Source organism: Nyctereutes procyonoides, unplaced genomic scaffold (genome assembly GCF_905146905.1).
Source record: "Nyctereutes procyonoides isolate TBG_1078 unplaced genomic scaffold, NYPRO_anot_genome, whole genome shotgun sequence".
Classification (NCBI taxonomy): Eukaryota; Metazoa; Chordata; class Mammalia; order Carnivora; family Canidae; genus Nyctereutes; species Nyctereutes procyonoides.
Genome location: NW_026575142.1, coordinates 43,887,099 through 43,915,071, shown reverse-complemented (window position 1 = coordinate 43,915,071; position 27,973 = coordinate 43,887,099). Strand labels below are relative to the sequence as shown.

General features: G+C 37.3%; 2 protein-coding genes across 3 annotated transcripts in view; one reads left to right on the top strand and one right to left on the bottom strand.

The window, feature by feature from the left end:
• The window catches only part of GNB4 (G protein subunit beta 4), a 58,674-nt gene extending 43,682 nt beyond the window's left edge, over positions 1-14,992 (top strand). For both annotated transcript variants that reach the window (XM_055307657.1, XM_055307658.1), the window contains 2 exons: positions 8,661-8,877; positions 10,751-14,992. In XM_055307657.1, coding sequence (XP_055163632.1) covers positions 8,661-8,877; positions 10,751-10,857 — 324 coding nt within the window. In that variant the 3' untranslated portion in view covers positions 10,858-14,992. The remainder of the gene's footprint in view (positions 1-8,660; positions 8,878-10,750) is intronic.
• Positions 14,993-16,232: 1,240 nt separating this feature from the next.
• Positions 16,233-27,973, bottom strand: part of MFN1 (mitofusin 1) — a 31,050-nt gene continuing 19,309 nt past the window's right edge. Inside the window, exons 11-18 of the mRNA XM_055307656.1 lie at positions 26,782-26,908; positions 26,411-26,515; positions 25,818-25,920; positions 25,455-25,684; positions 23,150-23,302; positions 21,876-22,072; positions 19,485-19,619; positions 16,233-17,262 (exon numbers count right to left, since the gene is read on the bottom strand). Coding sequence (XP_055163631.1) covers positions 17,181-17,262; positions 19,485-19,619; positions 21,876-22,072; positions 23,150-23,302; positions 25,455-25,684; positions 25,818-25,920; positions 26,411-26,515; positions 26,782-26,908 — 1,132 coding nt within the window. The 3' untranslated portion in view covers positions 16,233-17,180. The remainder of the gene's footprint in view (positions 17,263-19,484; positions 19,620-21,875; positions 22,073-23,149; positions 23,303-25,454; positions 25,685-25,817; positions 25,921-26,410; positions 26,516-26,781; positions 26,909-27,973) is intronic.

The window sequence follows — 27,973 nt, the reverse complement described above, 5'->3', positions numbered from 1 at the left end:
TTCTTAGTTTTTAGCAAGATTTTTGTTGGTTTTGGGGGTTTGTTTTGTGGTTGCAGAGAATTTGTAGTATACATCTATAGTTTATGTGATCTTATACCAGTTTTACGTATACATAAGACCTTTTACCTGGATTCTCCCATTTCTCCTGTCCCAGCCTTTAGGCAATTGTTGTCATACATTTTACTTTTATATGTCTTTTTTTTTTTTTTTTTTACTTTTATATGTCTTAAACCCTACAACACATTGGTATTATTTTTGCTTTCAAGAGCGGATGCTCTGGGATGCCTGGCTGGCTTAGTCAGTTAAGCATCTGCCTCTGGCTCAGGTCATGATCCCAAGGTCCTGGGATCAAGCTCCATGGGTTGCTCCCTGCTCAGTGGGAAGTATTCTTTCTCCACCCCTCCTGCTGGTTCATTCTTTCTCTCAAAATTTTTTTAAAAAGGAGCTGATGCCTTTTAGGGAGATTTTAAAAATAAAGTCTTTTTGTTTACTAACATAGTTATTTACCATTTTGTGTGCTTCTCATTCTTTTGTTTATAGATTCAGATTTTCATCCATTTTTCTTCTTGAAGGGCTTCCTTTAGTGTTTCTTATAGTGCAAATCTGTTAAGGTCCTTCAGCTTTTCTGTATGCAAAATATCCTATTTTGCCTTCATTTTTGAAAAAAAATGTTCACTTCTTTTTCTTCTGTTGATACTTTAAAGATGTTATTCCAATGTCTTCTGCTTTATGTTGGTACTGATGGGAAATATGCTGTCATGCTTATATTTGTTCTCTACACAGTGGGTCCTTTGTTTTCCTCTGGCTACTTTAAATATTTTCTGGGTTTTTTTTGTTGTTTGTTTTTAAAAGGAATGCTCAGATTTCCTCCTCCTCCTCCTTTTTTTTTTTTTCCCTTAAAGATCTTATTCATTTATTTCAGAGAGAATACAGGTTGACCCAGGGGGATGGGAGAGGAGCAGAGGGGGAGGGAGAGAATCTCAAGCAGACTCTGGGCTGGGTGCAGAGCCTGATGTGGGGCTCGATCCCACAACCCCAAGACCATGATCTGAGCTGAAATTGAGAGGGGCAGCTGAACTGACTGAGCCACCCAGGTGCTCTCTTTGTTTTTAAGCAACTTGATTATGATGTCTTTGTATAATTTTCTTCATATTTCTTGTGTCTGGATCTGTGGATTATAGCTTTCATCCCATTTGGAAAATTTTCAGCCATTATCAGTAAAGTATATTTGTGTCTGTTCTCTTGTGGGTATTCCAAATGCATGTATATTAAGATGCTTGAAGTGTTCCCACAGTTCACTCATGCTGTGTTCATTTTATTTTCCAGTTTTGTTTTCTCACTGTATTTCACTCTAGATAATTTCTGTTGATATGTCTTCCAGCTCACTACACTTCTTCTGCAATGTCTGATCTGCCATTAAACCCATAGAGTGTACTTTTTAATCTCAGACATTGCTGTTGTTCTTCTGTTAATTCTGTTATCTGTGACATTGCTGGGGTTTGTGTCAGGTGAGTAATTTTTTCCCCCCACCTAATTATGGGTCATATTTTCTTGCTTTTGCATGTCTGATTTTCATTAGATGTGATGCCAGACATTGTAAATTTTACCTTGTTGGGTGCTTGATAATTTTGTATTTAGATAAATACTATTTAGCTTTGTTCTAGGGCATAGTTATTTGGAAATAATTTGATCCTATCAGGTCTTACATTTCAGTTTTTTTTTTTTAAGATTTTATTTATTTATTCATGAGAGACACAGAGTGAGAGTGAGAGTGTGAGAGAGAGATAGAGACACAGGCAGAGGGAGAAGCAGGCTCCAGGCAGGGAGCCTGATGTGGGACTCGATCCCCGGTCTCCAGGATCATGCCCTGGACTGAAGGTGGCGCTAAACCACTGAGCCACTCGGGCTGCCCACATTTCAATTTTGTTAGGTGGGACCAGAGCAGCACTTTGTGTATGCTTAAATTTGTCCCACCAGTGAGGGAAAACCTTATGATCTCTCTTCCCAGTGAATTGTGAGGTTCTCCTCCTTTCCACAAGGCACAGGCATTATTCCTGGCCCTGGGTGAACATCAGGTTTGTTTCCTATTATCTTTAATGGGAAATTATTCTGCTTGAATAGTTTCCTTAAACACCTGTGATCAGTACTCATCTGAATACTTGACTGGCGCCTTATCTCCTGACTTCTGTCTACTAAGTGTTGTTCTCTCTGGTGCTGTCTGGTAAACTCTAGCTGCCTTGGACTCCCTGGATTCTTAGCTGTCTCCTCAACTCTGAGATACCAATGGATTCCATCTGGGTTGCCCTTCCCAGCACCGTGACCTGTAAAGGTCCAGGCAGGAAGGTGGTGGCAGTTACACGGCTTACCTCATTTGTGCCTTGTCTCTCAGGGACCAGTCTCCTTTGATTGATATCCGGTGTCTTTAGAACCATGTTTCAGATATTTTGTCTAATTAATTAATTTATTAGCATGGGGTAAATGTAATCACTGTTTACTCCCTTTTGGCTGAAAGCAGAAGGATATCAAAGAAATAATTTTTTTAGAAAGAACTGAAGAGTGAAAACAAAAGGGCTTCCCCAGTATTTTTTTTTTTTTGCTTCCCCAGTATTTGAAAGTAATTTAAAAAGATCAACAGACATCCTTTTGAATTTAAGATATCAAAACATAAGGAAAAACAATTCTAGAAATATTCAAAATGAAAAGTAGGTTACCTAGATACAAAAGATCAAAAAAAAAAAAAAAAGGCTAGCCTCACACTTTTGCATAATAGGACTGGAAAGCTTCTGAACAATACCCACTTAGTGTTGAGGGAGAAATACTGTGACCCAAGAATTTTAATTATCAGAGGTCATATTTTTTGATGGGGAGGGAAAATTCCAGTAAATATAACATAGGATAAGAGAATAAGACCACATATAACAACTCAAGACAATAAATGTAAATGGTCGCCACTATTAAAAGTTACATCATTAGTCAAACTGTATGTTGTTTACAAGAGCTTCATCTCAAACTAAATGGCCCAGGAAAGCTAACAGTAAAAATGAAAGAATGGGCAAATGATAAACTAAAAGAAATCTATAGTAATATTACTATATTTCTATGAGACAAAGTACTAAAAGCCATCAAGGAGGAGACTTTCATATACACCTTTGAGGTATTGATATCCTAAGTAGGCAAGAAAAAAGATTAAGGATTTGAAAAATGTAGTTTAATGATGTTGATGGAATAAACATTGCATTCTGCACTGTACAGATGTTCTGAAACATAAAAACCAATTGCACAGCAGGCCACTTCATTAATCTGAAGTGAATAGCTCAGGACTTGGGAGGAAAGAACAGTTCATTTCACACTGGGAGAGAGAGAAGGGAGCTGGTAAGGAGCAAAGCAGAAATATGGATTGAAGTGAGAGCCTCTACCTGAACCAGCAGGTCCTCCACCATCTACCTTCTGCCCCTTACCTGTAGTCTGTCCAGCTCTTGAGCTGCAGTTCTGACATCCAGAAAGTTGTGAAAAATGTCTTCTCCCCTAAGCGTAGCATAGACGTACTCCGTGGCAGGGAGCTGTTTGTAGTCCTTACTTAGCCCACTTGGTATGACTGTCACTGACCTTGCACTGCTGTGTTTATCACAGCATGCCACTCCAGGCCCAGTGGAGTTGTAGTTAACACACAGCATATTCCTTTTCTAAATTCTGAATGACTGTAAGTTCTGAAAAACCACCATTCTGAAGGGTTCATATTGGCCTCTTGGGGACTGTGGACCTGTGGTCACCCGTGATCCACGCTGCCTCTCTCTGTGATCTCCCCAGTCCTCACTCCACCTCAGTCACACTGGCCTCCTTGGTCACCCCCCACTGGCACGTTTTCTACCAAGGAAGCTGTCACCCTTACTGCCCCTCCCCACCCCCCAGAAGCCCATTGCTTCACCTCCAGGGTGGCAGGGAAGGGATGGGGAGGGGTGTTCTTTAGTAACTACTTGTCTGTGAAGCCTTCCCTGGACACCCTGAGCTTTTACCCATGCTCCCTTTGCCCTTTTACCAGCCTTATTTTTTTTTCCTCTCCTTAGTACTTACCATGATCTAACATGCTTATTTTTTCTTTGCTTTTCATGTTTATGGTCTGCTTCACAAGAATATAAGCTCCATGGAGACAATAATTTTTGTCAGTTTTGTTGACTTCTGTTGTATAACCAGACCAGCATTTAGAACTGTGCATGATAGATACAGTAGGTGCTTAATGAATATTTGTTTAGTGAACAAATATAGATTTTATAATAGAGAACTATTAGAGTACTTGAATTTTTAAATTTTGAGACTTGATTAAATCTCTGGTAAACTTAAGGATAAATGTTGTAGATACACAAAATTAAGAGTAGGGGTTATATTACTTACAAAAGATTTTTATTAAAGATTTAAAAAATCATAAGAAATATGTAACTTATGGTAATTCTCAGTCAGTTTTCCAAAACTGATTCAGTAAGTGAAAACTTGAATAGCTTGATAGTTTTTTTAAAACTATTTTTTAATTAAAATTTCAGAATTATATAGTTTATTGGCAAATAACTCCTACTTTGAAGAAACAGAAATTTCAGCACTATTAAAACTGTTCCTGAACAAAGAAAAAGATTAAGAGTTGCCCAGTTTAGTGTCTCAAACTAGCATTAACCGTACCAAAACACAAGAAAGGGTCTCTCTCCAAACTAGATAAAAGCATCTTATAGGGCCCCTGGTTGGTTCAGTGGTTGAGTGTCTACCTTTGGCTCAGGTTGTGGTCCTGGGATCAAGTCCTGCATCGGGCTCCTTGCAGGGAGCCTGCTTCTCCCTCTGCCTGTGTCTCTGCCTTTCTTTCTGTGTGTCTCATGAATACATAAAATCTTTTAAAATAAATAAAAATTAAAAGAATAAAATCTTCTAAAAAAAGCATCTTTGGACTAATTACAAATCAAATCAACAACGTATCAAAGTAAAAAAAAATCAAGTAAAAATTCTAGGAATGGAAGAATGATTTAATATTAGGAAATCTATTAATAAATTTTACCAAATCATTTTGTCAGTATTTTGGATACTAAAAGATATCTGATAAAAAGCAAACAACCATTTTTAAAAAATGAAAAATTTTTGGTACTAGAAAGCTCTTCTCTGTTATTAAAAAGAAATGCAACTTAAATAAACTGCCAACATTACACACACTTTCCTTTGTACGTTAAATCTGCCAGATGCATTTAAATATTTCCTCTAGTTCTGGGGGCCATCTTAAGCTCCCAGGCAATTAAAACTGGTTCATCATATTGATAAACTGAGCATATATCATACAAACTAGGAAATGTGAAACTTTGAGAGTGAAAGAATGCTGTTACTAATTTTGCCAAGGAGAAGGGCATAAACGGGGAGGATCCTATGCAAAATGGGAGGTCTGGTCTTCCTGTCTCTTGAACATAGACTGTTGGCATGCCATGCCCCGTGGAGTGAGCAGAAGGGGTGCTCTTGATGATTGGGTGTTCTGAGCTGGGAGTCCTTTACTGCACAGTTCTGTTTCGGTCCATGTTAGACAACAGGTTTAACCCACACATGCTGATCGAGCATGTAAATGGTATTGCTGGACTTCCTGCAAATAAACAACGGAGTGTCTTGCAGGCTGTTAGAATGGAGGATCTTGGTCAGAAGCAGTCTCTAAGTAGTCAGTAGGGGTTTGGTGAAGCCTCTCACTTGCTTAAGAGAAGGGCCACTTTATAAACTTTACTTTAGCCTGGGATGACCAATGATTGGATGCTTGGTAGATAGAGGAAATTATGGATAGAAGTTCCCTATTTCCTTTGGGAATTTGAAAAGGAAAAGCAGTTCCTTGTTTTTGATGCGGAAAAAGCATCTCCACTGGGCTTGAACCATCCCTAAAAGCATTAAAATACCTGTATCTCTGAGAACCTGTTAGCCTGTTATCACTGCCTCCCTCCACTATCATCCTGAGTGTGGGGGCACTTCTTAACAGTGAAAACACTGGAGGCATTCTCATTATATTAGGTAACAAGATGATAATACCATTACCATTGTTTAAATTGTTGTGAAACTTCCAGCTGGTATAGTTGGACCCAAAACTGAAATAAAAGCTGAATTAGAAAGTAGAAAAAAAATATTACTTGCAGGTGATATATTCTGGCTATCTAGATACCATAAAGAGTTTGGTGTATTTTCTGGGTTACAGAAATTACTTTAAAATCAATAACTTTCTTATATACACCAATAATAACCAGGTAGAAAACAGGAAGAAAATCCTCTTGGAAATAGCAACAGAAATTAGGAAAGAGACAAGGAATACATTTAGCAAGAAACACACAGACTCTTTATAAAAAATTTTTTCGAGGGCAGCCCAGGTGGCTCAGCGCTTTAGCACCGCCTTTGGCCCAGAGCCTGATCCTGGAGACCCGGGATCGAGTCCCGCATCGGGCTCCCTGCGTGGAGCCTGCTTCTCCCTCTGCCTGTGTCTCTGTGCCCCCCACTCCTCTGTGTCTCATGAATAAATAAATTTAAAAAAATTTTTGTTGAAACATTTTTTAAATTCTGTATACCTGAGGCACCTGGCTGGCTCAGTCAGTGGAGCAGGACACTTCTTGATTTCGGGATTGTGAGTTTAAGCCCTATGTTGGGTGTAGATGACTTAAAGATAATCTTGGGATACCCTGGTGGTTTAGTCAGATAAGTGTCAACTCTTGATTTCAGCATGGGTCATGAAATGGAGCCCCCACCTCAGCTCCTTGTTGAGCATAGATTCTCTTCCTTCTACCCCCCAACTCTTGCACTCTCTTTCTCTAAATTAAAAAATAAATAAAATCTTAAAAAACAATTCTATAGTGCTGAATGAGAAGACTGCATATTATAAGCCAATACATTTATCCTCAGGTGAATTTTTAGGCTTTTTAATGGTTTTATTTGTCAAATCAAACTTAAATGAAAACAAATAGAAAAAAAAGGTTTTATTAATTTATTCATGAGAGACACAGAGAGAGGCAGAGACACAGGCAGAGGGAGAAGCAGGCTTCCTGTGGGAAGCCCGATGTGGAACTTGATCCCAGGATCTTGGGATCACGACCTGAGCCGAAGGCCGATGTTCAACCACTGAGCCACCCAGGCGTCCCTAATTTTTAGGATTAATACAAATTTTAATCAAAACCCAAATGGATGGGTAGCTGGGTGGCACAGTCCATTCAGTGTCCCCAACTCTTGGTTTTTGCTCAGGTTGTGATCTCAGAGCCGTGAGATGAAACTGCATCTGCAGAGAATCTGCTGGGATTCTCTCCCTAAAAAAAAAAAAAAAAAGTGGATTATTTAAACTTTTTTTTTTTTTTTTTTTTTTTTTGAGACGGGAATATGAAGAAACTTGATCAGATGTCTGTGAAATTCAAGCGGGGGTCTGAGTGGGGGAGGAGAAAACAGATTGATCTGAATCAGCATACCATGAGTGTTTTGCCATGTGAGATAGAAAAAAATTTACTATCAGGTTGTGATTTTTAAAAAGTGTGGTACAGGTACAAGAAAGGACAGACAAAACATTTTTGTGCATACAGGAGTTTAGTGAATTAAAGATTTAACGACAAAATCAGTAAAATGATTATTTGATCAACTACTAAGAAAATTAAGTTAGATCTTTATTTTTTAATTTTTTTTATTTTTTTATTTTTTTTAAGTTAGATCTTTATACTGAATGCTGTATATCAAATATATCCCAGATAGATAAAAATTAAGACATAAAAAATGAAATTAGAAAAAGATATTGAACATCAGTTAATAAGCTTGAGAAAGGACTTTATTCATAAAAACAATGGAAGAAATCTCAAATGAAAGATAAATTTGATTGCATAAAATGAAATACTGCTTTATATCTTTTAAAAAGGAAACAAAAACAGTAAAATTTGCAAAAAAAATTTTTATAGTCCTCTTATTTCTACAAATCAAATACTAACAGCATAGTAAAAAATCAATAAAGGTCACGAAGAATAAGTTCACAAAATACAGATGGCCAGTAGATACATGGGGGACAAAAAGTGTCTAAAAAAATCCACGTTGGGATCCCTGGGTGGCGCAGCGGTTTGGCGCCTGCCTTTGGCCCAGGGCTCGATCCTGGAGACCCGGGATCGAGTCCCACGTCGGGCTCCCGGTGCATGGAGCCTGCTTCTCCCTCCTCCTGTGTCTCTGTCTCTCTCTCTCTCTCTCTCTCTCTATCGTAAAAAAAAAAAAAAAAAAAAAAATCCACCTTGAGTAGTAGTGGCAGATTCTGAGAGAAGGCGACTCGCCCACCACTGAGGCGTGGTTCACCACTAGCCTGACTGGGGTGGCTTATGTCTTTTGTAGAATCTTTATTTCTCATGATGGGGTTCTGGGGGGTCTAAGACCGCACATCTAGAAATTCTGTAAAGGGTAATGTTGGATTTAAACCCGCTGACGAACCGTGTGGGGGAGCGGGGCCGAGCCGTGGAGCCTGCAGCCAGCTCGTCCGTCCCCCCTAAGCAGCGCCGAGCCGGGCCGGGCCCCACCCGTCCGCCCGCCCGCCCGGCGTCCAGCCCTGCCCTGCCCTGCCCTGCCCTGCCCTGCCCTGCCCGGGCCCGCCCTCGCGCCCGCCCACGGTCTGCGTGCGCTCCGGTGGAGTCACGGCCCGCGCCTTTGCTTTCCAGTTTTTCCCCAACGGATATGCCTTCGCCACCGGCTCCGACGACGCCACGTGCCGCCTCTTCGACCTTCGCGCCGACCAGGAGCTGCTGCTCTACTCCCACGACAACATCATCTGCGGGATCACGTCCGTAGCTTTCTCCAAAAGCGGCCGCCTGCTCCTAGCTGGCTACGACGACTTCAACTGTAACGTGTGGGACACGCTGAAGGGAGATCGTGCAGGTAGGTCGGTGAGGAAGTCGGCCGTGGGGGTGCGCTGGGGGGCCCAGCACCCTGGCCGGGCTCATTCGTGCTCCCTGTGGACTTCCCCACTTTGCAAACAGTAACCTCTAGTTCTGTGGTGTCCTCCTGTTTGGTCAGTTTTGCTCTAAAGACGAACAGTGAATCAAATTCAGCGCGGTCTTTTCCAAGTTACAATTTCTTCTAACCTGACCGGAAACACTGAAATTGCTGTGAATCCTCTTCCTTCTGGAGATCTTGCCTGGACGGTCCGTAGACCCACGGTGGCCTCAGAGCCAGCCAAGCTCAGTTCTCCCGTGTAGCTTCCAGAATGTTAGTGAATGCATCAAGTCACGCTGGTTACTGCCATCAGTAACAACTTACATACATTTTAAGTATTGTTTAGAATCAATATTATACATGTGAGAATCACACAGGTACATGGCTGTACCAAAACAGCAGTCCTCTGGCCCCAGCTCATGTTTTCTGTGCCCAAAGGTAGCTCCTAAGTATTTATTCCGTATCTTTAAATAATACCCTGTGTTGCTGTTGCTTGATTTACATGCCTGTATGCACACTCCAACACGGTTTTTAGTATCCACACTGGGGTGCTCTGGGAGGAGTGGTGTTAAAGCTGAACCCTCAACAGAGAATGCCTAGTTTTAAAACAATTCGAATGAGTCATTTTTTTAAGATTTATTATTATTTTTTACTTCTTGGCGTTCTCTTTTGAGGGCTCAGCTTTAACATCTGTCTTCCCACCACAGCCACATCCCTCCTATCTTTTAATGTCTCCCACGTGGAGTGGATTTTATTTAGAGCTCAGTCAGTGTTTACATAATTAAGACTTTTTAAAATCAGTATTAGGTGTTTTGCCTGGATTGAATCACTTAGCATCCATAACAAAATGTGTTTGTTTTCCATATTTTAGCATGTGCTTGAGTTAGTTTTGCTCTCCCTACAGCTGCTTGGTTTCAAGTTGGCTCAACTTGATAGTTTCACAGTAAAATTGACGACTTTGTGAATTGCTAATTCACTTTCCTTTCCAGTGTGACTTGGAGTATTTAGTCACAGTGCTCATTTTTTATTTCAACCCGTAATTGTACATTTGCCTATTGCCAAACATTGCTGTGCTGGAGATACTACAGAGAATATTAATAGTTTTAGACACGATGAACTTTTATTTCTGAGGTTGGGTGAAAATGATTTTGTTTCATTATGTACAGCTACTGCAAACTCAGACACAGTTTATTAAAGAAAAAATTCTTGAATTTGATATATTCCAATTTTTCTTGTACATCTTTACATTTCTCATTTTCCTTGCAATTATTTGGGAATGCTTGTTTTTATCCCTTGTGGTGATCTGAATATCAAACGAATTTAATATACAAAACTAAAACTAGATGAGTTGGATGCTTTCATAAGTTAAATCCAAAACATTTAGTATTTGCAGTTTAACAAAGCACATAAGTTATGTTGGTATTTCTGCAAGGCAAGTAGTGATATCAGGCAACTTCATTCCTACATTCTTATTGTTGTGATGAAAGGCTACTTATCACTCGAAATTTTGTTTTGAAAACAGCATAGAGCACAATGGCAACATGTGGTGGATCATGAACTTATATAAAGTATACATGCATCTGTTTTCCTAGATATAAGATGACTATAAAATATTTCAAGTGATAAGCATGAGCTGACGTCCATGTCAGTGATTCATGTAATGCAAATAATTGTATTTGTGCACACATCCAGCTTACCCCTGGAACCCAGTCTCCCTTTTTAGGTTTTAAATACTCTTCTAGATCTTTTATGCCTGTAACTATTCAATTCTGAAAGTTGCCTGCTGTTAACTTTTTCCTAAACTTTTGTTTTTCAGGTGTTCTTGCTGGTCATGACAACCGTGTCAGCTGTTTAGGTGTAACAGATGATGGCATGGCTGTGGCAACAGGCTCTTGGGACAGTTTTCTTAGAATCTGGAATTAATAGTACATGCAGGTTTTCTGTTCTCCATTGCTATCTGGAGAAATCAGTGCTACAGCCTATTGCTGTGAGAAGAAAATTCTACCTTATATTTGCAGGTGAAGATTTTTCTATTGAGATTATTATATACAAAAAGATTTCAGTAAACTACAAAATGGGGGAGGGGGGCGTGGCAGCAAGGGGTGCTTGCTGACATCAAAAGGACCAGTGCATTAATTTGAGGAATTGAGCTAATTTAACCTTGATAAATTCTTGCTTGTACTCAAATTCTTTATTTTCTTTGTATAGGACAGAATGTACACATTATAGCCGGTTATCATGTTTGATTGTGTTTGCATTTTTTAAGAACTACATTTTTAACTTTCTATACATAAGAAATAACACTTTTCAGTTTTGTAATGGAGGAAGTAAGCACAGTAATAGATGGAAGTGATCCTTTATGTGTGTGTACTTCCGTTTGAAGAAAGTCTCCTTGATTTCTGACCCTTTTAAAAATCTAAAAGAGCTTCTGGTTGGTCAGTGTTGAAGAATGCTAGCAGGCCTCCGTACCTCTGAGGGGAGTCCCCTGTTGAGTATCCTTAGTTTCTGGTGCATCCTTTGCCATCCTATGAATTTAAATAAGTGCTCATTTTCAGTCCTTGGAGGAAGAGCTAATCTGAAGGCTAGGGAATCGAGATTTCATTCTGAAATTTTAGACCTAGATAAGAAACTCTTGTATTGTTAGCAGTAATTGCATAAAAATGGTTGACATTCAGAAAATGTGGTTATGATCAAGTGACGCTTTGAGTAGCTCTCTGTAAATGATAAGCTTTCCTAGTGATTTCATGTTCTAGACATGAGTTCACAGGGTCCACTCATTATTTCACATTAACATTTGGATTATCCTTGTATCTGAAGAATTTTCTCCAGTGTTCTCGATATACATGTAGATAGGAAATATAATGGTGATGCCATTATGTTGTTGAAAGAAGGGTAAAATCTAACCAGTCACTAGACTTGACTAGTTATAATTGTGTAGTAAGGTAGCTTTATGAATTTGTTCATAGTTTACATCAGTTCAGATTTTGTATTATCTGCAACTTAAATTTTAAAAAGGAAGCATTCAGACTTTGTGTTTTTCTGTAATGTTTCTTCCCTTGGCATAATATGATTTCTAAGTGATTTTGCTTCAAAGAATGCTTAGATCCAAGTGATTCCTCTTTAAAGCCAAAAGAAAAATTCCAAGAGCAGTCCTCGAAGGAGTCAGAGGAAAATACTAAGCAATTCCTGTTTGTCAGTGCTAATAATGTATCTATTACTAGAATGCCCCTCCCCCCAAATAAAGATACTTTTCCTGTTGGATTTTTTCCTGTAACTAAAGTTAAATGATTGACAATAGAAGATTGTTAGTCTTGCTTGATGATGAAGTCATTGGTTACTCTCATATATAGAAGTGCATTGTTTTTGTAATTTAGTGAACTGTGTCTGTTACTGTTGAGATAGGTCTCAACTTTTGATCACATATAACTCTAAATACTCCCCAAATTTTACTTGTGAATTTTCATTTTTATATTGTGAATGTGCTAGTAAGTGCATCAACTATAATGAACTCTGTACCCGTTTTTAAGATCAGCTGATAATAAACGAATACTAAGATAAAGGACCAAAAAAAAAAAAAAAGACTTATAGATGGCAGGCATGAATGTATATTTATAAACACATAAGATTTCTATGAACTTTTTTTTGCAATTAATGTTTGTGGACTGTCATAAAGAAGAGCTCTTTGAGGTAAGGCAAGACTATTTTAAAGAAACTTTAATATTCATTAAATTCAAAGTATTCATTTCCCAAAAAGGTGAGGGTTTGCCGTATAGTTCAGTAGTTCCTTCCAGTTCCACAGTCCTGTTGAAGCAGCACCTCTGCCATGTGCAAAACAGCCATATATATGTGTGTGTGTACACACACACACACACACACACACACTGTATGTATGAGAATATCTCCTCTGCTTTGAAAGTTACCTAATCACAAGATACTTTTGAGAGCCTGGGACTACAGGAATTCTCTGGTCTTCAGCATGTTGATAGAATGAGTTAATGTTAAAAGTCTTTATAGAGAAGTTTAAGAGCAGTTCCTGTAATTCAGTATGGACTGGACAACTATGAACCAACCACTATGGTGGCTGTTGACACATTATGACCAAATGGTGACCTCATTACCACATTAACTTACTAGCTAAACCTTTGCTCTCTAGTAATAACAGGCTCCAATTGCTAAATATATTTATTGCAGTTTGAGTTCAGCTGATAGTCTTAAGTATTGTGCATAAGACTTGTAACCAGTAAGAGTAATGTAGTAGTACTAGTTTTAAAGAATGTGTATCAAGATTGTTGCATTTATCTGGTGCCTATTTGCTTTTACCTTATAAGAAACATTTAAACATACTATATGCCTCAGCATGTTTGTTTATAGATTCATCAGTCACTTCATAAAGAGTGGGGTGGTTTTTCCTTTTCCCAGATCAGGCAAGAATAAGAGAACATATTCTTCTCTAAAAAGTGGTAGTGACTGCCATGTGGTTCAGCTTTTCATCCCAAAAGCTGATAGCAAGGACCTCTCCACCTTGAGGCAGGCCTCATTTTTGGCAGCTGTATTAAGGTTTAGCCTGAATATCGAAGGTCCCTCCCTACCTACTCAGATTTTTCTAGTTGTGATGCCATGGTTCCTAGCACCACATTGAGTTCCACCTTCACAGAGGCAAAAATTTGGGTTTACTATTTCAAGAGTCTAATAGGCCATTTTCCTTATTTTAATGTAGACTCAGCTAAACGGATACTGCACGAGGGATAGTAAACTAGACATATAGATGTAGGTGCTTCTGGAATGTGTTAAACAATCTGTTAAGAGAAATGGATCTTGACTTCTCCAGGTGACAATGGAATTTTTATTGCTAAAACATACTGTGCCAATATTATAACTGACTTTCTCCAACACTATTGCGATCTTAGATTTAATAACTTTAACCTTTTTTAAAGTGAAAGCATTCAGGGAAATTTTATGCTTTGATTACTGTTGAATGTTTCACATTTTAAATTACAAGGCAGTTGAATACTTGTGGTTTCTCTTGATGTTTAAACTTAAGGAAACTGATTAAGCAATCTTCTAAATGGGCCTATCATTTTCACAATATTCTCTAGAATCTTTAGGGTAGAAGTCATGCTTAAAAATAGTTGCTTTTAAATCAAGTGCTATATTCAGCTTCAAATTTCCCTCTTGCCCTTATGAAAAGCAAAATTTTAAACTCTCACCTCCTGTTATGTTTTTAAACACCCTCAAGGTTAGACCATCTTTCTCGTGAGAAAGAGTAGCAGTGAAGAAAATTGGCATTTTAAATTAGATTAAGTAGGTGAATCATGTTTCAAATTTACTAGTTTTTCTTCCTGTTAGGGTTGCCTTAAATTTTGTGGTATATTCTAAAAATATTGGTTATAATAGGTACTCCTTAAAATGGTTTGTAGCTAAATGTCTAAGCTAGCAGTGTATTTTTAAAACGTTTTGGTCACAGATTGATGGTACACCTTGTATTTAGCAGATTTGTTTGCATGATGATAAAATTTCCTGAGTCTTTTTTCTTAAATCCAATTACTGATCCTGTAAAAGTTATAATGCAGCATCATGAAAAAATTGGTTTCGTGTTTCAACTGGTGTTAAGTGTTCTCAACAAAATCTTACATATTTATTTTTTAATTAATGGAACTTCAGTGATACTTGGTAGATATTTCAAGCCTTTTGTCTTTTATACAATGGTGCTCTATTCTGTTGTTTTCGAAGAAGCATCTGAACACTTAGATTTGCATATTCTTATCCAAAAGCATCCACAGAAGTGGGTTTTTAAAGCTGATTAAAATGTTTTTCTTCACCTACAGTGGTTTCTATAAACATGTAGCCAATTGACTCTGAAGGTCAGTAGTATGACTATGGGAAAGGTGAACATAGATTAAAGCTCTTATAAAAGCTTTAAAGCAAACTATGGACTTGTACCGTGACTTAATAGTATTGGTTCTTTCTTGCACAATGATTCATTCCTTTATTTGTACAGTAGCTCTGTGAAATGTTGCTGTGAATTGATATTGTAATCAATAAAGTGCTTTTAACCAGATTTCATGTAGCAGGCTTTAATTTTTAAAATCACATTATAAATGTGAAGTAAGCATATTCTTTACCAACTGTGAATGCTATCTACTGTTAAAAGGCTACAACATTATTTACTGCTTTCGTTTCATCACCACATCCTTGGAGAACGAGGAAACTTCTCTTGGCCAGATGCGTCAGCCAGTCTACCTAAGATACCTACCACAAACATTAAAACTCACTGTCAGTATAAATGCTACATTTATCAACTATCAGGCAAATATTTTATTTTCACCTTGCATACTTATAAAAACGTAGTTTTGTAAAAAGGTTATACAAAGTTATAGTCCTGCAAACTTAATCTCCAGGCATCAAGGCTGGGTGTCCTTATTTTAGTGTTCAACATTCATGCATTTTCAAACTTGATCAAGGTGGTGGAACTGCATTCAACTGGTGATGGAAAACTTCCTAGAGATTTACTATGAACCACTATTCCAGCAGTCCACACTTTAGTGAGCATGAGGATCACCTGGAGGGCTTGTTCAATTCAGATGGTTGGTTCCCAAACACTCCTGGATGCAGTGGGTCTTGGTGAGAACCTGCAATATGCACTTGTCAGAAGTTCACAAGTGATGTACACTTAATCCAGGGACCAGACTTTGACAGCCACTGTACTATTACTAATGAGGTGATACCAAACCACTACACCATTTCAAAAGTTCAAGTGCTTTCATGTAAAGATGAAGGTCTTGAACTCCTAAGTTAGCAGTACCCAGTCTCAGACATTAGTTTCACGTGGCAGTTGCTACCTAATCCCGGTTGTTGGCAGCTTGCACTATATTTTGGTTATAAAGCAACAAAAGCTACAAACTAGTAGATGGATTTTGATACTGCATCATAGTGTCTGATCTGCATAAAAACATATTTTTGAAAGGCTTCTATGACTTAAATGTTTTCTCCTTAAAATATCCTGAAAAAAGTGCTGCACCTGCTGTGAAAAGACTGAGTAGCATCCAGTAGCCTTAAATTAAGGCACAAAAAAAGGAAACAGTATTAAGGATAAAAAAGCCTAACGTATTATCCCTCTATGGAAAAGCAGACACTATGCTTGGCCAAATGCACTGTTGTCATGCATCTAACAACCACCTAGATGCTGTTACTTTGGTGATCCTCAAGACTACACTTTGTGTAGCAAAGCTCTAGAATGCCATTTTTTGGTGTTTCCATATATATTTCAATTAGTTTTTACACAGAAACAGACACAGTACTTGAACTCATGAACATTTCATTAAGTTAAGAAATACAATATTAACAGTGCCCTGGCAAATTCATACAATTACATAAAAGTAAAAGCCACCTGGGGGGACAATCCAGCAGTATCCTTGGCGAATATCTTCTGAAGAATAGCATTTGTACAAGACCATAACCACCAACAATTCAGAGCACCCATATCTTTGGCTATTTTTGTCAGTTCAAACTTTATTCCTAAAACTGAGCTAGAAAGGTTTCCTTGCTGTAATCATAGCTGAAGCAGAAAATGTTTCTTTAGAAACAGATCAAGCAACTATTTATTCAGACCCAGATACTTTTTTATAAGAGACTTTATAATAACAAATCCTTATACTTTTACATCAGTTTTAATGGGAAAAAAGAGGGAGTAAAAACAGTATATTTATTAGTGGTTTACTTACCAGCCAGGATGGCAAAAGTGATTGCAACTTGCATAAACAATACACTCAAGAACATTCCACCACACTCCTCGATAGAGCAATGAAGTTTATGAAACAAAAACAAATGACGATACCCTTTAAGGTAGGCATCAAAAATTAGTTTTGAGAAAAGATGAAAGGAGCATTCTCTAACTCCTGGATGCCAGGAAGCAGAGTTTTTCAGAATCAAAAACAAAGAGAGCCCTAATTAAGAACGAGGCCCCACCCCTCAGGGGTCACATAGTTGGTTCTGTTGCTTTTAACTAATTCATCATTTTTAACACAATTTAGCCTTTGCCCAAATTTAAAACTAAGAAGATATCATAACACTCTTCAGAAATGCAAACACCCTGAGATAGATCATTACCAGAATCTATACAAGGATCTGCTATTTAGGTACAGTTAGTATAATTCACATTTAAAGTCATTTCATTAAAAAAAAAAAAAAAAAAAAACTGTCCCACTCTTCCAAGTTCCATTTTCTCCTATGATCACCAAAGCAATCTGTTAAGATTTTTCTTCATTGCTTGAATGTAGAAACTGCTTAGTAAAATTCTCCAGCTCATTTTCAAGTTGAACGGCTTTATTTCTAATTTAAAAAAATGAATAAAATACCAATCTGATTATCATAAAGGCCAATAAAAAATGCATTCCATCCAATCTTAAAATCATTAGTCAGCTAGTGCTGCATTTATTTGAAATGAGATTAAGCTATTATCAACCTTCTAAGAATATGTATATATGCTATTATACTCTGCTGTAAACACAGAACCCAATGTCCAGAACTTTAAAAAGGTACATGGGGATAAAACCAAAACCTTAAAAATGAAAATCGTAACAGACAATGGAATCCTATTACCTTCTTGGGAGTTATATCCTACGTCACACACAGTCATAATTGTCCCTGAATTCCCTTTTAAGTTAAGCATAAAGTATAGAACAACTGGTTTTGTGTATTTATAAAGCAGCTGTCAGATGTCAAAGGACCATGGTATTCCAAGAGTTTTTTAACACCAGAATACTTGACAAAGCCAAATACCCTAACAAGAGGAAAACAGGTACAAAGATCATGTCTCCCATTCTCCTACCATGCCAGCGTACACACACATACTTGAATGAGCTTCTCTCTTTTCTCTTGGTCTTGTACTGTTGCTGGGTACACATGGCGGGGGTCATATAAGTTAATGTACATACAGACTCCTCTGTATGCTTCTTCAGGCAACTCTCCTGAAGCATTAAGTGTTTTACCTGAATTGCTGAGCCTAATCTAGTAACAATGGAGTTTCTAAAAATCATGGTATTTATTATTCCTGTTAGACAAAGGATTAGCAGCTCAAAGCTATTCATACTCACTCAAGTCAGTCCTGCCAAAATCAAAAGGCTAAAGTGCCAATAATATCATTTACATTTTACTCCAACAAGACAAAACACTACTAAAAACAATCTAAGTAAATAATTCTACTAGGTATAATTTCAATATATTTGAAAGGCTGTATTTGAGATGATTTAACTTAAAACATGATTGAATAAATGAAATTTACTTGGGTGTGTTTGTATGGATAAGGAAGTCGGGGTCTAAACAACAGGCAGTCGTCTTTTCCAGACACAATGAAATTGAGGAGTGATGACAATGTCACTGCAGATCAGATTAAGATACCATGGTAGACCCCACTTCAGTTGTTTTAGATGTCCCCAAATTCAGCTCACAAGGATAGCCTCTACAATTTGAAGACACTGCAAGCTGCTCTCACATGGGCAACTGCATGTAGCACATACCCTGGAATTAAATGATGGTTAATGGTACTGGTAGGTGAGCCAGCTAATGGGGCAAAAGCTGGAAGTTAGGACCTACCAAAGTAGTCACGTCATGGTGACACTTCTGGTCAGGTCCCCAAAGGCAAACTTTACTTAGACCCCACAGAATCCATGATAAATCCTACTATACCAGAACTGCATGTATTAGGATATCTTGTTTTACTTGCATTGCTTTAAATTTAAGCATACCCAACCGTCCCTCAGTGAAAATTGAAGTTAAGGGTCTTGAATTCAGGGGACTAAAAACTTGCACTTTTGCCCCCAAAAGTGGCTCAGCTGGTTGAGTGTCTGACTCTTGGGTTTGACTCAGGTGACCTCATGGGTCCTGGGACTGAGCCCCACATCAGGCTCTGCGCTCGGTGGACTCTGCTTGAAGATTCTTGCTCTCTGCCCTTCCCTCAACTCACACAAGTGTGCAAATGCATGCCCTCTAAAATAAATCTAAAAAAAAAACAAACAAAAAAAAAAACCTCACACTTTTAATTAAAAACTTCTGCTCTGGGGATCCCTGGGTGGCGCAGCGGTTTAGCGCCTGCCTTTGGCCCAGGGTGCGATCCTGGAGACCCGGGATCGAATCGTCGGGCTCCCGGTGCATGGAGCCTGCTTCTCCCTCTGCCTATGTCTCTGCCTCTCTCTCTCTCTCTCTCTCTCTCTGTGTGTGTGTGTGTGACTATCATAAATAAATAAATAAATTAAAAAAATAAAAAAATAAAAAGTTTAAAAAAAAAAAAAAACTTCTGCTCTGAAAAGGAACTAATATGGCTTAAGAGTTTTAGATAAAGATCTGAAAGATTCCTTTTACTCTTTTAGATTTGCTTTTATTTGTTGAAATTAGCTTTCATTGAAAATGAAAAACATTCAGAATTAAATATGAAAAATAATAATTTAAGCCGATGCAGAAAGTTTTAATACAAATTCACAAGTAATGTTACATAATTATATTCAGGTAATGAGACCAATAAATATTCATATTATTGAGAAAAAAGGTTCAAATACCTTAAGAACTTTGAATTGTTTTGTATCTTCTCCAGTTGATCTATTTCTTTGGATAATCTAGCAATTTCTTCTTCCAGATGTCTTTGTGTAATATCAACTTGTTGGCACAGGCGAGCGAAAGTGGTTGCCATTTCCCTTAAAATAAAAAATTATTTTTTCCAGCAGTCATGAACGTCTTTTAAAATAAATGAAGCTTTAATTTAAAGCTTATATAGAAAGACTGCAAGTTTAAAGCATACCTAAAACAAGATATCAAAGAATATTACTATTAAGGAGGGTATGGCACTTGTAGGCTTATCACTTTGGGCTTAATTTCATCTGGCCTTAAGACAAATGCTCAACAGGCAGTATCAACCTCTAGAATATGGTTGTGAATATGACTAAGCTATAAAAAGGCAGAAGTTGGGTGTATTTCTTCAGAAGCACAGTAAGCCTTACGTGTCCCTTGCTTATAGAAATAACAATTACTGAGAACAGGTGAGAAAACTTCATGAGCTTATGTGACTCAGACAAAAAATACTTTAAATCATAGTAATACTGAACCATGTTTCTACAACCAAACCAATTTGTGTGCCAGTTAATATTATTAGCTTTGGTCAACATGTTATTTTTGCAACTGGGAGCATGCCTGATATAGATGTTTACCTCTGGAATATTTATGATTAACTGACATTTTTTTTGTAACTATTCTCCTGTGCATACACATCTTTCCCATGGTCTCTTTTTCTTTCCATGCTCAACCCATTCCACCAAATATCAGTATTACACAAATTAAGCATATTTTATTATTTTTGTATTTCATTAAATCAATATTTAGCTATTTTAACTGAGCAATTATTTTAGGCTGCTGCCATTAGGATGTAAAGTCCTCTAAGAAAGAGATCTCATTATCTATTTTTAGTTTCCTACAATCACCTCTAGCATAGTTATTGGCACATGGTAGACAATTAACAAATAATGATCAAATGAATGGAAAGCTTCATTAACCTTGTTTTACATATGTGACCTCAGCTGATTTCTTTGGGAAGTCTAGGTACCTCCATTAGAGAAAACATCTTTCTTAACATAAATAAATGAAAACTATTTAAGACAGGAGCTTAATAAGTATTTGGCAAATATTCTCCAATCTGTGCCCTCATTGTTTCCATTCCCTGCAACTCTAACCATGTTGATCTTGTGACTGAAAGCTGAATCTCCCTGCAATTCTTGTCTCCTTAGCCTAAACCATCCTATACACTACACCACTGCAGTTATTTGTTCTAGAGCAGGACTCTCCATCATCCAAGGTCCTGTTTTAGTGTTAGGTTTATATTTTAATTTACCCCCCACTACACCCAATATACAAATCTGCCACACTGAAATTTTCTATTTCTCAACACATTTCTTTCCCCCCTACTTCCTTTCTTTTGGTGTGTTTTCTCTGCCTACATCTTCAAATTCTGCACACTCAAAACCCATTCGGCTACCCTTCCTTGGAAGAAATCTTTTTTTTGACCCACTATCTTTCATGATTTAAGATTCTAGAGCTTCACGTTATGAGGCTTACTTACCACTTATGTTACTTCTTTTCACTTTTTTAAGATTTATTCATGAGAAAGAGAGAGAGGCAGAGACATAGGCAGAGAGCCCGATGTGGGACTCAATCCCAGGACCCCAGGATTATGACCTGAGACAAAGGCAGGATGCTCAACCATTTAGCCACCCAGGCGCATCCACTCTTCAGCTTTTATTGCAATTATGTACATGTTATCTCTTCCATTAAATCACAACAATCATCTTCAGCTCAAGAAACTTTTTAAATTCAGCTCTCAGCAGCAACCAAATATAGATTATTATGCATTGCCTTAACTGAAATCTAATATTTTTATTAAATCAACAAAACAAATTTTAAGATACATTAAAGAAACTAGTGTACTCCAGTAGTCATTATAATAAAATCCTCTTGAGTTCTAAAATAATTATGCCTTTAAACTTGTAAATGTGGTGGGGGCACCTGGGTGGCTCAGTTGGTTAAGCATCTGCATTCAGCTCAGGTCATGATCCAGGGTCCTAGGATTGAGCCCTGCATCAGGCTCCCTGCTCAGGGAGGAGTCTGTTTCACCCTCTACCTCTATGCCTCTCTGCTACTGCTCTCGCTCTCAAAAACAAAAAAAAACCTTAGGCTTGTAAATCTGGGCTGTGACAGTAAAAATAAACTACCATGATGCATTTTTGAGCCTTGTTTGGTTTTACTCTCTTTTTTCACCTTGGTGGTGATCACAAAATGTGTTCATATCACAAGAATATTGTGATAATTCTTTTGAGCTATGCTCATTTGTGCATTTTTTTACATATATGTCATACTTCAATAATGCTTAAAAAAAATCAACAAAGACACATCTTTCAACTTACTGTTGTACTTGATGGCTACAGTTTGCACTCGTGAAGCTAACAATCATCTGCAGTTTCTCAGTTGCATAGTTCACAAACTGCTGTTTAAAGGCTCTCTCCTTAGCACGTGTGGTCCAGGTCAGCCTCTCGTAAAGATACAGAGCTCCATACATACTTAATGAAACAGATATGAGTTTCCACCCTACAGTTTTCCAAATCTGTAAGATAAATTCACAGGTTACTTCAAGAAAGAATATCACCACTAGGGAGATTGTATGTTAAGGGATTTTAACAAACTTATCAGCTCCCTACAGATCTTTCAGTCAAATCCATTTTTTTTTTTTAAAAGATATTCTTTCTCCATGAGAAAATGTGAAGTTACTAGAAATCAACCAAGATGAAAAAAGAGTACATAAATATCAGGCAGGAACTTTCATAACCTGCCAGACATTTGCTAACTTGATATATCTCAAAAAGAGATGTGAATTTTTTTTTAGGTCAGAGATTTTAAAGTTTTTTTTTTTAAGTTTTTTTTTTAATTTTTATTTTATTTATGATAGTCACACAGAGAGAGAGAGAGGCAGAGACACGGCAGAGGGAGAAGCAGGCTCCATGCACTGGGAGCCCGACGTGGGATTCGATCCTGGGTCTCCAGGATCGCGCCCTGGGCCAAAGGCAGACGCCAAACCGGTGCGCCACCCAGGGATCCCTAGGTCAGAGATTTTAAAAACCAAACTAGATAACCCTATGTTGTTGATGAGGTGAAAACAAAAAAAATTAGCAGTTAAAAAGAACTACTACTAAAAAATAATCTTTAATATTTTAATGCAGATCCCTTTGTATTCAGAGAAGTCTAGATAAGGGACTTGAATCATCCTCGTTACTCCAAAGTACAAATATCATTTCTTTATAGGCTGTGAAGTGAAAGAAGGGAACATTGTTTTAAGGTGTAGCTAATTGGTGGTATTTTTTTTTTCTAAAGCATTCATTAAAAATTTATACTATGGCAATCACTTTGCAATATATGTATATGTATATCAAATCATTAACTTGCATGCCTGGAACTAATACAATGTTATGTCAATTATATTTCAATTTTAAAATAAATTTATATTTTTAAAAGCTTAAGATTAGACCTGTGCAACTCATCTTTATTCACTAATTTTAACCAACAACTTTTCATGTCATTTTACAGACTATTCTGGATATAAAAGTAAATACACCTTTCTTTTCATGATCTAGCAGACAGCTTTGCAAAAATTCCAATTTTAATTATACTAAAAAGGACTTCTTACCACTCCTCCAACAACAATAATGCCCATAGAAGTTCTAGATGTGAGAGAAGCCAATCCTGTTATTAAGGTAACCATGAGTTCTTCCTGTGAGGCACTGTCTGGTGTTGCTGGATTGGTCGGAGCAGTGGGAGTAGAGGCTAAAGATCTGGGGAGCTGATAAGGTTGGGGAAAAAAATTATTATTACAATTAAACTACAAATGGAATAGTTACATTTATAAAGTTCTATTGTATTTCTTCTATAATTACAGTAGTAAATCCATAAGAAGAATGACTCCAATGAGTTTACCATAAATATATGAAAAAAAATAAAAACGGTCTGAAAATTATTTTCTACAATCAATACTGGACCAGTGATATGATGAATAATGAATTTTCATACTATATAATTCCACCTATAACAGTAGGCCCTCAACTCTCAAGAGCAATTGAAACTGTATCTTAAAAATCTCAGACACATCGTTACAAAATTTTTTAAAAATTAAAATCTACACTTCAAAATACACTATAAGAAAATTGAGACAAGCCATAAACTAGAAAACATATCTGGAAATCATGTATCTGACAAAGGATTTGTATCTAGAGAATACATAAAGAACTCCTACAATAAGAAGCCAAATACCCAATTAAAAAATGGGCAAATGATCTGAAGACATTTCATAAAATACATAAATGGCCAATACAAGCACATGTAAAGATGTTCAAATCCATTAGTCATTAGGGAAACACAAATTGAAACTATATGAGGTAGTTCATCAAGTCCACTAAATAAAAAGGACAAAAACAAGTCTTGATGAGAATGTTGAGAAACAGAACCTTAATATACTGCTGGTGGGAATGTAAAATGAGGTAGCTGCTTTGGAAAACAGTTTGGCAGTTCCTCAGAAAGTTAACATGTAGTTATAGTGTGGGCCAGCAATTTCATTCCTAGGCATATACTCAAGAGAAATTAAAACAGATGTCCACATAAAAATAGTACATGAGGGATCCCTGGGTGGTGCAGCGGTTTGGCGCCTGCCTTTGGCCCAGGGCGCGATCCTGGGGACCCGGGATCGAATCCCACGTCGGGCTCCCGGTGCATGGAGCCTGTTTCACCCTCTGCCTATGTCTCTGCCTCTCTCTCTCACTGTGTGCCTATCATAAATAAATAAAAATTAAAAAAACAATAGTACATGAGTTCATAGCAGGGCAGCCCCGGTGGTGCAGCAGTTTAGCACTGCCTGGGCGTGCTCCTGGAGACCCTGAATCGAGTCCCACATCAGGCTATTTGCATGGTGCCTGCTTCTCCCTCTGCCTGTGTCTCTGCCTCTCTCTCGTGTCTCTATGAATAAATAAAATCTTTAAAAAGAAAAGAAAATAGCAGCATTTTTCATAATAGCCAAAAAGTAAAAATAACTCCAGTGTCCATCAACTGATGAATAAAATGTGTGATATCTATAATGGAATATTATTCACCTATCAAAAATGGGAGTATTGATATACATTACAACATTCATGTACCATGATGATGAACCTTGAACATACTATGCTAAGTGAAAGACGCCAGTCAAAAAAGGCCACATTTTTTTTATTATTCCTTTTATAGGAAATGTCCAGAAAGGGCAAAATACAGCAGTCACAGAAAGCTGACCAGCAGAGGGCTGGAGGTAGGAATGATGATTGACTGCAAATGGCCACAAGGGTACCATTTTGGGGTGACAGGTTCTAACTGGATTGTGGTGATGGCTTTATAACTCCATAGATTTTCTGAAAAATTGCTGATTTGAGAAATTCAAGTTTTCTCTAAATGCTTCCATTTCCTCTAGAGTCAAAACTTCAATTTTATTTGAAAACAAAAGCTTTTAAGGAAATGGAACACCTGGGTGGCTCAGGGTATGATCCCAGGGTCCTGGGATTGAGTCCTACTTCAGGCTCCCTGCAGGGAACCTGCTTCTCCCTCTACCTAGGTCTCTGCCTCTCTCTCTCATGAATAAATAAGTAAAATCTTAAAAAAAAAAAAAAAAAAAAAAACCTTTTAAGAAAAAAAAAGGTTCAAAACTGAATGTAGAACCACCTACAGAGACAGTGCTAAATGAAAACACTGGGACTACCTTTCCTTTTGCATTTATACCTAATTCAGAAATGGCTCTCCTTGATAGGTATTAGCTCATATATATGCAAATTGGACACAACTAGTTCTATTAGAGAAATCACCTAATAAGCAAGATAAAGAGAATCTCAACTGGTAGAATCAAAGATGCATAACTGTGCAGTAGAGCAATACTAATATCAAAATAAAAAGCTTATTCCCCCCCCCAAAAAAAATACCTGGAAGATAGGCTCTGATAATCCTAGCAGCACCCTCTGAGCATTCGTTGGGCCTAAGAAACGATGAACAAGGGAAGACCAGCCCAAGGAAAAGCGAAATACAATATCCTCTTGAAAATCTGAACATAACTTGTGACAATTTAGGTCATAGCTGAGATCAAATTTCTTGCAAGGAATCAGTGTATGTAGCTTATTTTGTATACCAGTTGGAAGTAATGGCTTCAAATTTTCTAAACAAAACCAAATTATGATAGTTAAGAAACAGTAAATATTTTACATTTTATAAAACACCTAAAGGAAAATAATCATTTCCCAAGGAAATAAATAAGAAACTACACATGAACTGGTAGACATAAACATTACCAATAATTTCTTGCTGGGATTGAAGCATTGAAGCGTTGACTTCATTGGTGCACCGATCAGCCAAATTTCTTCCCATACCATCTTCTATATGCTTATTTAATTCCTGTTAACATGGTACATGTACCCATTATTTTTTCTCTAGAACATGTACAAATTTTATAAAAACTTTAAAAATGTAGTAACACTAAACGATCTTATTCTGGGATGCCTGGGTGGCTCAAGTGGTTGAGCATCTGCCTGTGTGTGGCTCAAGGTGTGATCCCGGGGTCCTGGGATCGAGTCCTGCCATTGAGCTCCCTGCAGGGAGCCTGCTTCTCCCTCTGCCTGTGTCTCTGTCTCTGCCTCTCTGTCTCTCATGAATAAATAAAATCTTAAAAAAAAAATAAAAAATAAAATCTTATTCTAAGAGGATAACTTTTCTGTGTACTTTACATACAAGATAATTTACATTTATTACAAGAGTGCACAGGAGATTTAATAGTTCAATCATGTACTGGTTGCCATGAAGACACTAAAATGGCTAAATCACTAAATAAAAATGTAGAAAAAGTGAAGAAACTATCTGAGTCACTTTTAATGACAATTTAACTTACATTTTTATATACTTTCAATACGCTTGGAGTGGGATGAAACTCAGAACAAAATTCATCAACCAAAACAGACAGTCGACAAATTTCATCTGTCATTGCACATGAAACCTGAAAATATGAAGTTAAAAAAAAATTAAGATTACTAACTACTCAACCAAATTGTAAAAAACTTAACAAAATGTGGGTAACAGGGATGACATTTTTAGGATTATGAAAATATTTTCATTCTCAGAAATTTATTTAAAGATTTTATTTTTCAGTAATCCTACACCCAATGTGGGGCTCAATTCACAACCCAAGATCAGGAGTGGCATGCTCTGACCGAGCCAGCCCCTCAATTCCCAGAAATTTTAATCATACGGTCACCAACCCACCTTGTTTGCCACCTCTTCTGTAACCGCCCTGATTTTTTTCTTAACATCCAGTGTTAAAAGGTTCATCTGGTTTCGGATAAAGTCCAGTCTATCAATTTGATCTTCCCTCTCTTCCAATGAATAAACCCTATTGTAGTATGCAGAGTAATTAATTCTCAGGATATATTAAAGTCCCAAAGCAATTAAGCTAGGGCACTCACTTATGTACTGAATCATCTGTTAGCATGATACAGGGAAAAGAAAAAAATGAATCTTGTATTTCAACATCTAAAAGGATTCAAATAATATTTCTTTTATAAAATATTTCATAGATGATCAGACATAAACTACTTTGTCTCTCTGCCCATGTGACTCTGAATCCCCCAAAGAATTAAAAGGATTCTCCAAACACAGATACGAATTGTCACAATAAAAATATTGGCTTCATTTATCACATCTTCTTTGTGCTGTGTTTAGTTCCAATGTCCTGTATTTTTAAATTCAGTAATATTAAGGTCAATGGGTGGACCAAAAACTCACTTTGGCTACTATAATAAAGCAACTGAACTAGAGGAGGTATAAATGACAACACAATCTCATACAGAAATAGTGGACTGGGCCTGAGATCAGACTGAGTTCTTACTCTTGTGTTTCATATATTGGAAATGTTCTCATTTTGTATATGATGCATTCCAGCAAAAGTATCAAAATTGCCTAATTTTGTTGCCTACAGATTTAGGTATTTGTTCCCAGTAAGATTTTAATGCATTTAAAATCTCCAATTTCACGTCCTCTTAAACTTAATCTCTGATGCTTTATATCTTTCCCTTGATTGGCTTAAGCCCACTAACAGTTCAATTAAGGCTTAACATCATTACATGTGTCATATCTAATAACATTCTCATCTTTAAGTGTACCAAATCTGTGAAAACTACCCTTCAACGTTAGCAAATTCATGTATTTATTTTCATCTTTATAAGGCAATAAATGGAATAAGAGTGCAGGACAATGACACATGGGATAGTGCTTACCAAACTGACTTTCTGGCTTGCAGGTAATACCACCTTGTTTGTTTACCAGTTGACAAAAAACAAACACAACTGGCATCAAAGAGAGATTTCAAAGTATCAATGTATAAATATATGAAAAATGGGTCATAGGTTAAATTGAACAAAAAAGAGGGTCACCTCTTTTTCAGACTTCTTCAAAAAAA